The sequence below is a fragment of the Astatotilapia calliptera genome, chromosome 23, assembly GCF_900246225.1.
Source record: "Astatotilapia calliptera chromosome 23, fAstCal1.2, whole genome shotgun sequence".
Taxonomy (NCBI): domain Eukaryota; kingdom Metazoa; phylum Chordata; class Actinopteri; order Cichliformes; family Cichlidae; genus Astatotilapia; species Astatotilapia calliptera.
In genome coordinates, this window is record NC_039323.1 from 9578405 (window position 1) to 9594938 (window position 16534).

Sequence of the window (16534 nt, forward strand, 5' to 3'; positions counted from 1 at the left end):
TATAACTTCCTTGGCTCCTGCTTCAAAGCATACCGTGCGTTGTCGGTCTTGCGTGCTGCTCAGTAACATTCAATATTTATTATTTAGTATTACTTATATTTGTCTTATCTAGGTTGTTGCTGTAGTCTCCATTGTTCTCTTTTGCTTGTTTTCTTTCTTTTTTTTTCTTCCAGCAGGTGATTCAGTGGACTTCTTAATGTCTTTTCTCATTGTCCCTCTTCCCCTCTGTTTTTCTTTCCCCTCTCCTTTTCTTGAACTTCTCTAAGTCTACGTCTTTCCCTTTCCTATCCCTCAATCATGTGTTTGTCAAAACCTAAAAGCAAAAATAAATAAATAAATAAATAAAAGAAAATTAATAATAATAATAATAATAATAATAATAATAATAATAATAATAATAAAGATCTAGTGGACCAATAATGATCCACTTGGAAAAATAAATCCGTTGGGCATTTTATTTGGCCTTGAGACAATAATTCTGATTGCTACAGTGCTGAGCTGGACAGGCAAAAAAAAAAGTAAATCAAGGCAAATGCTTCTCATCCAGTATTGGCAGCTGAGGTAAACAGCCTTCCACAGATAGGAAGTCTGATGCATTTGAACTGGGAGGGGTAAGAAAAAAAACTCAGTTGACTGGAATCAATCACCCTCTTACAATGCTGTGATTGCAGCCATTTCCTAACTCTCTGTGAATGGTACTCATGGTCTTTGATCAGTGGTTGCTGATCAGTGGTTACGTCCAGATGAACAACATCAACTTTTTTGGGATTTTCTTACCTGGATGATTAGGCACTTTTATGTTATTTTTTTTCTTATTTAAAAGCTGAGCTTCATTAATGTTTGTTCAATCTTCTAATGGTGTCCTCCTATATTCAAAGCCAGCAGAAGCAGCTCTGGGTTCAGTTGTCTGATCATTTCCCTTTGTCTGCTGGAGTTTTATTCTAACATTGAACGTGAGATGGAGATGCTGTTTCTCCTCTGTCAGCATCATGAAGGCAGCTGTTTGTGGGGTCAAGAAGTGAATGATTAGCTTTTATGTTAAACATCTGGACATGTTTAAAGATGTGTTTTCTGTTCAGATTAACTTTATCTGTTACTTCTTCACAGGACACAATAATATGAGATCTTCAGTCTTTCTTTAGATGTCCAAAGTTTAGATGCAGAATCTGATAAACTGGATTCCTCATATTTGACTGAGTCAGAGAAATCAGTTCTTTAAGTGAATCCTGCATTAAAACAGGTTAACATGTTAAACATATCATCAGTCTGCCTTAGTTTTCAGTTATAAACATGTGAACACAGATAATTTTACAGTTTATGACCACAAGAGTTGGTGTGCAAAAATGAAATGAATACTTTTTTAAATTATAGAACAAAAAAAGTAAAAACAGACACTGACTCTACTATGAGAATATCAGTTCCTAAAAGGTGTGAAAGCGAAAATTTGTCAAATACCAAAACCAACAGTTGCACACGAGCTGCAGGAAACTCTGAAAGCTGCATCAAATACTGTGGTGTACATGAAACAGAGCTGCAAGTTTTAGAAGGATAAAAGGTTTAGCTGCTGCACCGGGATTCCTCACAAAGGCAGATCAAACACATTCACAGTAAATTAAATTATACTCGACTGAGATAAAACCAGAGCAGACAGATTATCGGCTGCAGGAGAAGAAAAGGTAAAATGTGAAGTGAAACATTTAATGTTAGAATCATCAAACATGAGGATCTAAGAACACTTAAACTTTGTTCAGGTTGTTTAAGGTTAAAGACTTCAAGACTGCATATCTGCTCACATCTGTCACAGAGAGCTCTGTCAATGAAACTCCACATTAACTTAACCTTTTACAGCTTTCACAGAAAACTTAAATGCCCCAAAGACATGAGAATAAACACAGGACAATTTACAAATTAAAAACCATCTCTGACACAAACATCACGTTATTGTCATGGTTCTGGGTCATTTTGGCCCAGCGGTTTAAGTTTCCTGTGCTTTTTGTCATTTTCTGCATTGTGTTAAGGATCATTCTAGGTTTCCTACGTTATTCTGTTCAGTATTCCCCCTGTGTTGTTGCCTTCTGTTTCTCCACCTGGGTGTCTGCATTTATATGGTTGTGTGAGTTCTTGTGCCATCATGTTTTCCCCAGCCTGTCATGCTCCTCATGTTCTCTCTCCCTCTCCGGTCTACATCTCTGTGTATTTCCTGTTTTACTTTGATAGTCTCTGTCTGTGTCCATCATGTTGTGTTTGCTCTTCCCCTGTCTCATTATTATCACGATTCGTGTCAGCTGTGTTCCCTGTGTGCTCCTACGTTCCTTGTTAGTTTTCTGTGTATTTATGTCAGAGTCTCCCTCAGTCCCTCATGCTGTCCGTTCCCTTGTGTGCCTCTCTGTGTGTTTAATTTATATTTTCCCAGTATAGTTTTGTATCATTTTCCCTTGAGTCAGCAATAAAGCTGCATTTTGAGTTCACCCAGGTGTGTTGAGAGCAGTGTTGGTCAAGTTACTTGAAAAAAGTAATCAGTAACTAATTACTTACCCAACAAAGTAATCCCGTTACTTTACTGATTACTTGTTTTAAGTAATTAGTTACTTTTTAAAAACATGATTTACAACATGAATAGGTAATAAAGTGATAGATCTTTCATCCCAATTCTACTTTTTCTGCATAATCCATCATACAAAATGTAATCAAATGAAAAAGTCTCTTTTTAAAACTGGTTTTATTAGTTTTAATCTTTTAACTTTATGCATCAAGCCTATATTTAATTATATGAAATATTCTCTGACTGGAAGAAATTTGTTTAACATTTAAACCTATTTTCTGCACATTCCAGCACATAAAATAAAATATTTTTTTGTGTTTACACTCAGTCTTTCAAATAGATGCAAGTAAAACACAACAGAAAATAAATAAAATCAAAGACTCAGCGGTCCTGTTGCTCTATTTTCACCTGTATAGCAGGAGAGGGGCAGGCGGAGGGAGGTTTGCCCTGGTGCAGATGTGTCGCAGTGGTCAGTGGAAGGATCTGGGAGTTTCTCTGTGAATTTCCCATTCTGTGGCAGCCTACTCTCGGTGCTTGCTCGGAAGTTTAGGGGGGTTTTTTCGCTGTAAAAAGAAGTTTTCTTCCCAGGCAGTGAACAGCGGACGCTAATGTTTTTGTCACTTTTTACGGAATCGAACTCAAAGTAAGGTCAGTACTTCCACGCTTTAAATGCTGCACGGTCGTACTCTCTCCCGCACACGTCATATTATCCATTGTTGATCTGCACACAGCTGTTGCCACGAACGTCGCACTTGCGTACGTCATTGTCATGAGACACTCTTGCAAAAAAGTCACGGTTTTAGTAACGCAGTAACGCAGCGTGCTAACAGGAAAGTAAGAGTAATCTAATTACTTTTTTTGCAATAGTAATCCCTTACTTTACTCATTACTTGAAAAAGTAATCGGATTACAGTAACGCGTTACTGCCCGTCTCTGGTTAAGAGTCCTGCATTTCGGGTCCAATCTCCTGCCTACCATACAGCGATTCATGAGTTACATTATCTGTAGAACCAAAAAACTTCTTCATGATCGGTGGAAACATAGCGTCTGCGATCATATTGACCAATCAGAGCTGGAAACACATCAGGGTCATCTGTGTATTAAAAATTTAGTTTTCATGGTTAAAGTTAGACGGGGTCAAGCGTTGATCCCGGTGGGAAAGTAATTTTTTATTAAGAGACCATGTTTGAAAAGTATACATCATATTTATTTATTAGCCTATTGACTGATAATTTTGTGATCCATTTTCTTCTGCTCTCAGTTAAAAACTGATAATTCAGTAGACAATGATCCAATAGCACTGCTCACAAGCCCTGCCCCCACTCACATGCAACCCGCTTTTTTTTTTCTGCTGCAGGTTTTTGTCAAACACATCTTTCTCTGGACTCACCGGTCCCGTCCGAGTCCACCAGAATTGGTCTGAGGTTATTACTCTGCAACGATTCCATATCTGGAGTCTGCGGCGGGACGCACTGGGTCAACCCACCTGGGTGACAGTAGGCAGCTGGGAGGATGGCTCGCTGCAGGTGGAGGACCAGCAAGTGTGGCAAGGACCCAAGCCTCACCACAGGATGGATGGGATGGGTGGGAGGACCAGGGGCCGGTGGAGAGCAGGGTTGCCGGTGGCAGGGAGTCGGGTCCGGGTGGTAACCCTGGTGGAACATCCCTTCGTGTTCACGCGGGACGTGGACGACGAGGGCAGCTGCCCGGCTGGTCAATTCTGCCTGGATGCTGCCGCTAACAGCTCAGAGACCCTGGAGAGATACTTCAGGGAAGTGGCAGTTGGGAACAGCAGCTCGCTGCCCAGAGACTACACCAAGTGCTGCTATGGCTATTGTATAGACCTGCTGGAGAAGCTGGCTGAGGACCTAGGCTTTGAGTTTGACCTTTACATCGTCGGAGACGGAAAGTATGGAGCTTGGAAGGGAGGGCGCTGGACCGGGCTGGTGGGAGATCTCCTGAATGGTCTGGCAGACATGGCTGTCACCTCATTTAGCATAAATTCTGCCCGTAGCCGGGTGATCGACTTCACTTCGCCCTTCTTCTCCACCAGCCTGGGCATCCTGGTGCGCAGTAAGGACACAGCAGCCCCCATCGGGGCCTTCATGTGGCCCCTGCACTGGTCCATGTGGGTGGGCATCTTCCTGGCGCTGCACATCACTGCACTTTTCCTCACGCTCTACGAGTGGAAGAGTCCTTATGGGATGACACCTCATGGGCGCAACCGGGTGAGGGTATTCTCTTACTCATCGGCTCTCAACCTGTGCTACGCCATCCTGTTCGGGCGCACCGTCTCCTCTAAGACCCCAAAGTGCTGGACAGGCCGCTTCCTGATGAACTTGTGGGCCATCTTCTGTCTGCTGGTGCTGTCCAGCTACACCGCCAACCTTGCTGCTGTCATGGTGGGAGAGAAGACCTTTGAGGAGGTCTCAGGGATCCATGATGCCAAGGTGAGACCGTAAGGTTAGATTATTTTGTCATGGTTCTGCTGTCAGTGTCAGGATCTTCAGCTGGTCTCCAATCACACGTAGAGCAAGGAGAGTGCAAACAGGACATCCTGAGGGACTAAAACATTTCTGAAGCATCCCTTTGGTTCAGCATATAGGGCTCATACTGGAGATTAGCATCCTGCATCATTATAATAATGTTGGTCAAGGACCAGTTAAATTTTCAGCCAAGTTGGGCAAGAACAACTTGAACCTTCAGTTATCATTAGCCAGGAAGTTAGCAAATGCTCTTAAAAACTATCACTAGCAAAATTTGGCTAACATGAAACCTAACTTGACAATATATTTATTATATTGTATGAATTAATTAAGTGAAGATAAACCTTTATTAGTCCCACACATAGGAATTTTTTTTAAACTAAAAATAAAACTAAAATTAAAAAAACACTTGAAACACTTACCATTTATTGAAGAAATTTTTACAGTTTTATATAAACAAAGGGGTTTTTGACTTTTACCTCCAAATTATGACATCACATTGTAATTGGTCAGTTGCAATGGTGATCCTGGAACAACAATAATATGAAGATGCAGGAAAAACACTAACAGGGGATATAAGCTACACCGCATAAGATCTCACACAGAGGCCCAGGTCTTACTTGGAGCCTGGTGTTCACACAGCAGGCGACTAAACTCGACCATTTCTCACCTCTAACCATGCCCGGTCTGACACCATCAGTTTCACACTCACACACACAAAATTTGCGGTCACACGGTGAGTTTGAGATACTTGAACTCCTCCACTTGTGGCAGGAACTCATCCCCGACCCGGAGTGGGCACTCCACCCTTTTCCGGCTGAGAACCATGGCCTCAGATTTGGAGGTGCTGATCCTCATTCCCGCTGCTCGGGGTCTTGTTCGCGAGTGATGGGAGAAGGGAGCCGGAGATCGACAGACGGATTGGGGCTGCAGCTGCAGTAATGCGGACGCTGCACCGGTCCGTCGTGGTGAAGAGGGAGCTGAGTGTAAAAGCGAAGCTCTCAATTTACCGGTCGATCTACGTCCCTACCCTCACCTATGGCCACGAGCTGTGGGTAGTGACCGAAAGAACGAGATCGCGGATACAAGCGGCAGAAATGAGCTTCCTCCGAAGGGTGGCTGGCCTCTCCCTTAGAGATAGGGTGAGAAGTTCGGCCATCCGGGAGGGGCTCAGAGTAGAGCAGCTGCTGCTCCACATCGAAAGTAGCCAGCTGAGGTGGTTCGGGCATCTGACAAGGATGCCCCCTGGGCGCCTCCTGGGTGAGGTGTTCCAGGCATGTCCCACCGGGAGGAGGCCCCGGGGCAGACCCAGGACACGCTGGAGAGATTATATCTCTCGGCTGGCCTGGGAACGCCTTGGTATTCCCCCGGATAAGCTGGAGGAGGTGGCTGGGGAGAGGGAGGTCTGGGCCTCTTTGCTTAGGCTGCTGCCCCCGCGACCCGGCCCCGGACAAAGCGGATGAAGATGGATGGATGGATGGACGGTGAGTTTGAAGTGAGACGACCACGAGTGTTTTTCCTGTGAAACATTTTTCAGTCTCATGATAAAGGCAATGTGGTGCTGCTGGTTCAGGCGAGGTCAGATCTGTGTTTGTGAACTCTCTGCAGACTCTTTTCACTCTGTGCTCTCCATCCTGAAACAATTACAGATTAAATTTGCTCTGTGGATCACCTGCCTTGTCATAATTACACTTTTAATTCAGCGGCTGATTGAAGCATGAAGCACGCCTCTCAGTGTTTGCACAGCCGGCACTGCTGGGAGCTCAGGGAGCTTTAATTGGACGTCCATCTGTGTGTGATTAGCTTTTTATTTTATATGTGAAGCCCTGCAGCTTTCTGGGTGCCGCCTATCCTCATAGTGTATCAAGAGGCTGTGAAGGAAATTTCTGGATGTAATCTATAAAATAAAGCATGACTAAGAAGAAACATGAAACTGAATGTGAGCGTGAGTGGCCAGAGTGGCCCTTTACTGTGCAGCTTTGTGGGGTGTTTCAGGTCAAATGTGTTCACAGATGTTTCATGTGTTTCAGCTGAATATGCAGCATCCGCTGTTTCCTCTGTTTGTGTGTCCTTCATTCTTGTCCTCTTCCTCCTCTTTGTTGGTGTGTGCAGCTGCATCATCCGTCACAGGGTTTTCGTTTTGGGACAGTGAGGGAAAGCAGTGCGGAGGATTACATGAAGAAGAGTTTTCCAGAAATGCACGAATACATGAGACGCTTCAACGAGCCGACCACACCTGAAGGAGTTGCCACCCTCAAGTAAGAGAGCAACATTCAGCCGCAGGTTATGCTCTGATTCTCTTGGTTCTAACAGAGAAACCAGACTCAGTTCAGTTTTTCTAATTTTATTTATGGCCAAACACAAACAACTCCATTTTTAATTGGAAGAAATCTCTGAATCAAGGAATCATTCAACAGGAATCAAGAAGGGGTTGAGAGGAGATGGAAGAGAGCAAGGGGAGACAGAAAGCGTAGAGGTGTAATGCAGAGAGTTGTATGAACTGAGAGTGATGAAAGTGAGTGAAGAAGAAACAGACATATCCTGGTCAAAAATGACTCCAAGGTTCCTCAGAGTGTTACTGGAGGCCAGAGTAAGCATCTGGTTAGATACCATATTTCTAAGATTTTCAGGGCTGAGTACAATAGCCTCAGTTTTATCTGAATTAAGAAGCAGAAAATTAAAGGTCACCCGGGTCTTTATGTCTTTCAGACATTTCTGCAGTTTAACCAATTGGTGTGTGCTATCTGGCTGCATGGATAGATAAAGTTGTGTGTCATCTGCATAGCAGTGAAAATGTATGCTATGCCTTCTGATGATGCTGCCTAAGGGAAGCATGTATAATGTAAACAGAATTGGTCCTAGCACTGAACTCTGTGGAACTCCATAATTAACCTTAGTATGTGAAGAGAACTCTCTATTTACATGAACAAATGGCTATCTGTTCATATCAATCTATTCGATAGATATGATCCAAACCACTGCAGCAATTCATCAAGTAACCAGTTTCAAATTTCCCACATGTGGGACTAATAAAGGTTATCTTATCTTATCTTAAGTAATTGAAATAATTGGATTAAAAAAATTCTGGACATGAATTCATTGCTTTGATGCTTCGTTTAATGCATGGCTCTGTAGCTCACCAATGTGTTAAAAAATGTAAACGCAAGTGTTTCACCCACATTTGTGACTGAAAAACAGAATTGAAATACAAATGTATTTAGAAGCAGCATATGAATATAAAGCCTGGCCCATGCAGCCCCCAGTTTTAAGCAGAAACACTGATAACACAACAGCAGCAGTGACTCTGGTACAGTTTGTTTCCATCCACTGCTGTTTGTTTTACACAGAGAAAAATCTGGAGTAAGTCTCCAGAAGTTGTATTAAAATATGCAGATGAACTGGTTAAATTATACAGCTTAATGAAGGCTGATGGCACCATCCCTATTTTACATGGAAGCTGCAGCAGGAAATGCATCCAGTCCGGAGCTGAAGTGTGTGGGGGGTATGGGGTGTACTAGACCTTATGAATATCAAGGCTTTTGTTTTCAGATTAAGAGTGAAATAATATGAAATAATGTGTTAAAAAAAACTTCATTAATATTTAAAAATATGAAAATAAAAACTTATTTCACAATCTAATTAAAATGTACATGGGCCAGTACAACTCTTAGCCAATAATCTGAGGGACACTGAATTATTAATATCAATTAATGTATATACCATCATAACATCTGTTTTCAGCAGCACAAAACCTTGCCTCCTATAAATGTCAGAAAACCTTCCAATGGTTTAATGATGGTATAAACAGATGTTATATACCATCATAACATCTGTTTTCAGCAGCACAAAACCTTGCCTCCTATAAATGTCAGAAAACCTTCCAAGAACACAAAGTAAAGGTATTTTTTAGTTTAGATTGCATATATATCTTATTTTAAAATGGAAACCATTGAGCAGCTCAATTCTGACAGATTCTGAAAGACAGACATCGTCTCTTTTTATGGAACATCCTCTGATGATTTATAAACGAACAGGATTTTCTTGTGTTTTTATTTAGGCTCAAATCAGTTTGATGTTTGAAGGCTCACAGTGACGTGAACTAAAAACTCTCCCCAAATGCGTTACACCAAAAGTAAGAAGCCTTTTTTGTAAAATGTAATGGGTAGAAAGTACAGATATTTGTTTAAAATTTTAGGGAGTAAAAGTAAAAAGAAGTAAGAAAAAAAACTACTTGAGTAAAGTACAGACACCTAAAACTTCTACTGACGTTTAGTAACAAAGTATTTGTACTTCGTCACTTACCACCTCTCAGCTGCAGCACTAATTCAACCCCTGCAGCACAGTATCTGTAATACCTACAGCATGCTCTAATCCAGTGGTTCCCAAACTTTTTTTGCTAGCCCCCCCCTTGTTTTACAAGAAAATCTCCCACACCCCCACCACAATCACATCCTCCAACCACACACACCCATAACGACAAAGGTATGTGCCTTTTTTCACGTGACACTGTGCGCCACATTATTGTTTACATGAGATGAATTTCTACAATGGCGGATAAAGACAAAATACTGTTACTGTTAATCTGACTATCTGCAGTTTTTACACGCTTACAAATACACACGCAGTTACTGTTCCTCCATTTAGAAAGCCTGAGGCGTCATGGTGTAATTATTTTATGTGTAGTTGTTTTTTTCCTGTGTAATAATATTCAACATTGCTATCAATACATTTTTCAAAAAATGCCTCTCTGTGCAAAATGGGTTCAACTGTGGGATACTGTGATTTGGACAGGGAGGGGAAATTGTGGCAGAATCAGCCTGATGTTTTTTGTATCCCACTGTAACTTTACTGTATAAAGAGCTAACATCTCCAAAACGTCAGGAGTAGTTAGTCATTATAAGAAGTGTTTGTGAACTAAAAATCACGAATATGGGATACTTTTTGTCCGTGATTTGGGCAACCCAGCGCGAGCTCCCGACGCAGGGGAAACAAATTCTGTCGGGGAGACCTACTTTGGCACTTATGCAGGTGAAGCCAAAGGCAAGATGTGCTTCATCATATTTTCTAGTATTTGGCTTGGAAGGAAGTTGGTTTGGAAACATATTTGGCTAAGTTTCATCTTCTGCTTTGCATTTGTGTGGGAGCCCCGTCAAAAACCTGTCCAAAATGCTAAGTGTCCAAGCATTCTTCTTCTTTCTTTTTTTTCTCATACCGCGCCCCTCCTGCAATGGCGCCCCCCACTTTGGGAACCTCTGCTCTAATGTTCTAATAGGATATTATGGTCAACAGTATCGAACGCTGCACTGAGGTCTAGCAGGACAAGCACAGAGATGAGTCACTGTCAGAGGCCATAAGAAGATCATTTGTAACCTTCACTAAAGCTGTTTCTGTGCTGTGATGGTCTCTGAAACCTGACTGAAACTCTTTAACCAAGCCATTCCTCTGCAGATGATCTTTAAGCTGTTTGACAACTACTGAAAGGAAGGTTAAAGATCGGCTTATAAGTAGCTAAGAACGCTGGGTCAAGATACGATTTAATTACTGATACTGTGGTATGTAGGTGATTGATGAAGATAGGCCGATCATAATTAAAACTGAACATCCCAGCACAGTAGAGGCTCGGACTGGAAACACGTCAGAAGAAAACAGGAAGACATGACGTGCATCATTGTCTGTGTGTGTGGTTTTGGAGTTTTCCGTAGTAACAGTGTGGCTCTGTGTTGAAGGACAGATCCTCCTCAGCTCGATGCCTTCATCATGGACAAAGCTCTGTTGGATTACGAAGTCTCCATCGATGCCGACTGCAAACTGGCGACAGTCGGGAAACCGTTTGCCATCGAAGGTAAGCAAGCAATACTGCTGGTGTTCCGTCTGTGTTTCGGTCAGGTCAAAGTGTACATTTGCTGTTTCTGTTTAGGTGACTTCCTGTCAGTGTTTTCTTTTAATTGGACTAATCAGAGGAGAGGAGCAAAGTTGTGTGATAGTTTAGCGATTTAAAGATCAGCTGGTGAATCAGTCAAACAACCTTGACATACTGAGGGGTGTAAACATCATAGTTCAGAAGTTCAGAAAACAAGCCAGCACTATGAAACTCGTCAGGTGACCTGAAGCTTCAGATAACAAGAAACAGAAAAACTGATCTGAGTCTGAAGCCAAATTGTCGAGTCATTGTAGAGAAAGATGAATGCTTCACTGTTGGTGCTCTGATACAGCATCACTATTATCAAAATGGCGACTAACAGAAAAAAGGTGACATGAAATCGTTCCATCCATGGAGTGAAGCTGAAGTTTACGTGATCCCTCAACACACACAATAAAAACAGTTTTAATAAATAATGGAAATAAAGAGTCCACAGCTGTTAGTTTCATCTGTTTCTCACTTTCATAGTTTCAGGTTTACATTTACTGAGGGTCTGCACCAGTCCTGCGTCACTGTTCTTTTTTTTTTTTAGCTGTTTGGACAAACTGAATCTGCAGATTTGACAAAAGGCACGGAAGATGGGTGGGTGTACGTGAGGGACCAAGCAGCCAAGGCATAGAGGACACAGGAAAAAATATATTCAAAATTGGTTTTCTTTATTTTAACCCTCAAAAAAACGTTTAAAAAAATTCAAAAATATAATTAGAGGGCCCATAAAAGAGGTCAACTAAATATAACTCTATAAAATGTAATTTCCAGAACCTTAACAAAGTGGACACAACTTAACTCACAAACTGACCTCATTACAAGACACAAGAGGGTAGCTTTTATAGTGGTTTAGCCAAACCATTTACACACAATAGGAAGGAAACAAAAACAAACACTAATACTAACTAAGCACAGAATAACATAAGTAAACCTAAAACATCCCTGTTTCTGTTAAGAACATTGTTGGTCCTGCTGAGCAGGCATTTTGTTTTCAAAGTCTTTAGCCACGCCTTTTGCCCAGACAGGAAACAGCTACTGCCCCACACCAGGTAACTCAAAGAAAGAAAAACATAATTAATATAACAGAAAACATTTTTAGAAAAACCACACAATGCTATTATGTGCATGCTTTGTAATATCAGTGTTATGTTTAGGTAAAATGATTAATGAATCATATTAGTGAAGTGGCTGCAAACCAAATAAATAAAGTGAACGAATGGAATTGTTTTACCCATATGTGGCTGATGCCATCACAGTGTAGGACCAGATTTAGATGGAGAAGAAGACCAATGTAGAGGCAGGCCTACAAACCAAAGCTGACAGGAAATTATGTAGATCAGCACAGTGACTCGTCTCTATGAGGTCAAACATTGGGTTGAAACGTGAATAAAGTTTAAATTTGAATATGAGCAGTAAAAGTTTCCCGCTCTGACCTTCAGATGAACCATAATTAAGATTTTCTTTTAGTTTAATTAGACTTCGCGTCATCCTCCAGAATAATTACTGCTTAGACCTCTTAATTAACAGGTCCGTGGTTTTCTCTCCTGATTTATTCGACTTCCTGTTCTTGGCTCAGACATCCGTCTGCTCACTCCACACAAACAGACATGAACAATGCCTGATGTTGCTGTTTGTATTGTTCACCTTTCTGATGTTTTTTCTTCCTCTCAGAGCCTCTGAGGTTCAGCTTTCTGTAATATGAGCCTGATCGCCTGTTATTGATTGTTGTTGACAGTTTCTTTGTTTGTTGTTTGTGTGTCGTGTTTTTGTTTTGTTTTTTCTTTTATGCTCAATAACATCTGTCTGCTCAAATGTCTGATTTCTCTCTGCAGTTCCTGGACAGATAGAGAAACAAATTATGTACTGCCGTTTATGCCGTTTGTTGTTTTTATTGTTTACTGTTTATTTGTTTCCAGGTTACGGTATCGGCCTCCCTCAGAATTCTCCTCTGACATCCAATGTCTCCGAGTTCATCAGCAGGTACAAATCCGATGGTTACATGGACCTGCTGCACGACAAGTGGTACAAAGTGGTTCCGTGTGGGAACCGTGTGTTCGCCGTTACTGAGGTCAGTGTGACAGCAGCACACCTGTGTGGCCGTGGCCACCTGTTCCTTTCATGAAATGTATTTTATTTCAACCTTCTCAAAGCCAACAGAACAACACGAGGAGGCGTCTGGACACTTCAGATCTGGACTGGATATTTTTTCTGACTGTGCTCAGGTGGGCAGATGCTGTCCCCTGCTGGTCACTCTGAGACACAGCTATCAAACCTCATAAAGGCAGATTAAAAAACATAACACAAACTGCAGTCGGCAACAGGAAACCAGTTAGCAACACAGCAAGAAACCAGCTGCTGACACACTGCAGGCACAGAGGACAGGGCAAATACATCTTCCTGCTCTTAAAACAAGCTGCCTGCTGACCTTAGATCAGTTACATCTGTGCGTCCATTTAAAAACAGACTCAAAATCTCTTTGTTTGCACAGGCCTGCACTCATCAGGTGTTTTTTTGTTTTGGTTTATTTTAGTTTTATATTTTGCTCTTTTCAATGCCTTTACAATTTTAAACATGCACAGGTTCTTATGTTTTTATCTTCTGCGTTAAGCATGTTCCATTTGGAACTAATGAAATGTGGTAAATAAGTAATCGCCACTCCCTTCTCTCTCAGACTCTTCAGATGGGCATCAGCCACTTTTCCGGACTCTTCGTGTTGCTGTGCGTCGGCGTGAGCGGCGCTTTGCTGACTCTGGCAGGCGAACATGGTTTTTACCGACTCGTTCTGCCACACATCCGCCGCCGTCAGAACCTAAAGTACTGGCTGCACACCTCACAGGTAAGTCAGAGAAGGATGATCTCAGCTGAGTGCTTTTATATAATTCATTCATGTTTGTGAAAAACTAAATGAGAAAACTAAACGCTCTGTGTGACAGAAAATCCACCGAGCTCTGAACATGACGTACGAGGACGTGAAGAGGCAGCGAGCTGAGAAAGAGAAGAGGTCAGTCTCACCATCTGAGCTCAGAGTGTTTAGGTTAACTTTGATGGGAGTTGCAAGATGTCAACAGAGAACAGAACAACCTTAGGCTTCAATCTCCAGTTATTCTTTCAGTTATGAAGCTGATTTTATAATCCATGAATGAGAAATACGATAAATATAAACTTTCATGAGCAAAAACACTGTTGAAAAAGTCTTGGTTTTAAATTAGAAACACATGACCTTATAATGTTTTTTTCAGTTCTTCAAGCTAAACGTCTCCTTTGGAGTTTAGAGATTTCTTATCCACATATTTCTCACTGACTTATGTGCATTATTCTGAGCCTAAGGTCTTTGTCTGTGTTCAGCTGTAACCTGCACAAGTCTCAGCCCCCTCCGGCCCCTCCCGCTCCGGGAGCTTCAGCCAAATGGAACAACGAGACGAGCAAGGACGCCGATGCCGCAGCTACCGCCGCTGCTGCCAAAGATGCCAGAGACTTCAAAAGAGTCCACTTCAACCTGGAGACGCTGAACACCCGCCGTCTGCTTGCTCGTCTTGCAGTCTCTGAAACCAAGGGAGGCAGCGCCATGGCTGAGAGGGAGGGTCCAGCCAAGCCGAAGGCGGGGCCAAACAGCAGGCTGTGTGAGAATGGAGGACCGGCGGCTTCGTTCACCAACCGACTGCTCACGCTCCCCTCCTCATCCTCCTCTGCAAGACACAATGCTTCAGCTCCAGCCCCCACAGCCGCGGCGCTTTCTCCGCCTGCTACTTCCACCCCTGCCCCCGTTACCATAGCCCCGCCTGCCTCAGATGCCCCACCCCGTGTTGCTGTGGCTCCGCCCCGGCCTGGCGAGCTGGAGGAGCTGGAGGAGGAGATCGAACAGATGAGGGAGAAGTTACGGACAGCTCTGGCAAGGAGAGCTGAGATTCAGACGACTCTAACCAAACCCACTGTCACAGTGACAAGCGCCCCATCATCCGTTACCACGACAACCATTATGGCGACCCCAACAACGACAGGAGCCACGCCCATTCCCATACCCACCATTACCCCAGTAACAACCCTTCCTTCCAACATGAAATGCGTAACGACCATGACCGACCCGCCTCACAAAGTCCTATCTAAAGTCCGGCCCCTCCATAGCAGCCTGGCCAGTCAGAGGAGGTGATGTTCTCTGGAAAGGTCACGACACGGCGGCCATTCTAATCAGCAGTGAGGAAAAAAAATGTTCCTTTTATTTTGTTTAACTTTCTCAAGTTCTCAAAGAAGTTGATTGGACAGAAAACATCAAAGAGCCCTGAAGCTAATCAGATGATTGGTTACCTAATCAATATTTTTAGGCTGGATGAAATTATTGAACCCTTTAGAGTACAAACACTTTATATTTCCAGCTAAAATTAGAAATCCTGTGAAAACATTAAAGAAAAAATGAAATTGTTTCAATTACTTTATAAAATAAAAAATTACTGTTGAGAAAATATGCTAATTTAAATCCATAAATCTTAAAATGAAAGTCTGAAGATCAGGTAACATGCCCCAAACCCGAACCTTTATTATTTTACACATTTCAAAGTTTGAATAATCACTCAAAGACCAGTTATTTTATACACAAAATTTATTATTTTGTAATATTACTAATATTAGTAATTAGTATTGAATCAGTATTACTGTGAGTACAGTTTGTTTTTCAGGGTTTTTTACTCCTAAACGTCAAAGACAATCTATTTAAAATATTTTAATATGATATATTTATCACTTTAAAAGTGATGTTTTTTTGTCAATTAAGTGCTCAATAAAAAAAATATCTTTTAATGTTTTTCAGTCACAAGTACAGCTTGTGAAGTCTAAAGTCTGTCAGATAAATTATGTAAACTGAGGAAGAGAAGAAGACCAGGACGTGAGCCTGAGGTACACCGAATTTAATGAGTTCTTAGTTTGAGCCAAATACAGAATAATGTAGCAGTTGTATTATAGAAGTGCATATTCCTAAAGAATCCAGAGACTTATTTTTGCATATTTTTACATATTTAGTAACAAAACAAATAAGTTTGTATATAATTAAAATAGCTGCAGTGAATCTAAAGATTTTATTCTTTATTTTTATATAAAATCAGAGTCTGATGTTCAGTTTCCACCTCTGACTGGTTAAAACGGCCGCCGTGACAGAGACTGAAGAGCATTTCTGGAACTTTCTAAAACTCTGGCGGTGCACAAAAAGCATGTCCACTCTTTAAAAAGAAATTACAAGAAGTACACATACCACCAGACACAACATGAACAATAAAGCTGTTTCCTGTTGGGAACAGAAACGGTGGTGTTCATGCAATAACATCGTTAGTTCTTCACATAGACGTAACTCCTCTTCATGTAACATGAACATGGTTAGTGTAAGCAGTATGCCGAAGGTTTTTATTAGAGTCACTTCACTACAGACATGAAACCTTAAATGTTCCCACAGAGCCTGAACCCATCCCCGAATGTGACTTTAACCCCACCAATAACCACACACCAAGAAGTTAAACTGTAGAAATGTCTTAAAGACATAAACACCTGGATGACCTCTATTTTTCTGCTTCTAAACTTCTAAAAACTGAGGTTATTGTACTTGGCCCTGAAAAT

General features: G+C 41.8%; 1 protein-coding gene across 2 annotated transcripts in view; it reads left to right on the top strand.

The window, feature by feature from the left end:
* grin3bb (glutamate receptor, ionotropic, N-methyl-D-aspartate 3Bb) overlaps positions 1-15688 on the top strand; it is a 59901-nt gene extending 44213 nt beyond the window's left edge. For both annotated transcript variants that reach the window (XM_026158944.1, XM_026158945.1), the window contains exons 3-9: positions 3900-4992; positions 7141-7286; positions 10755-10870; positions 12853-13004; positions 13608-13772; positions 13870-13937; positions 14282-15688. In XM_026158944.1, coding sequence (XP_026014729.1) covers positions 3900-4992; positions 7141-7286; positions 10755-10870; positions 12853-13004; positions 13608-13772; positions 13870-13937; positions 14282-15083 — 2542 coding nt within the window. In that variant the 3' untranslated portion in view covers positions 15084-15688. The remainder of the gene's footprint in view (positions 1-3899; positions 4993-7140; positions 7287-10754; positions 10871-12852; positions 13005-13607; positions 13773-13869; positions 13938-14281) is intronic.
* The last annotated feature ends 846 nt before the right edge of the window (positions 15689-16534 follow it).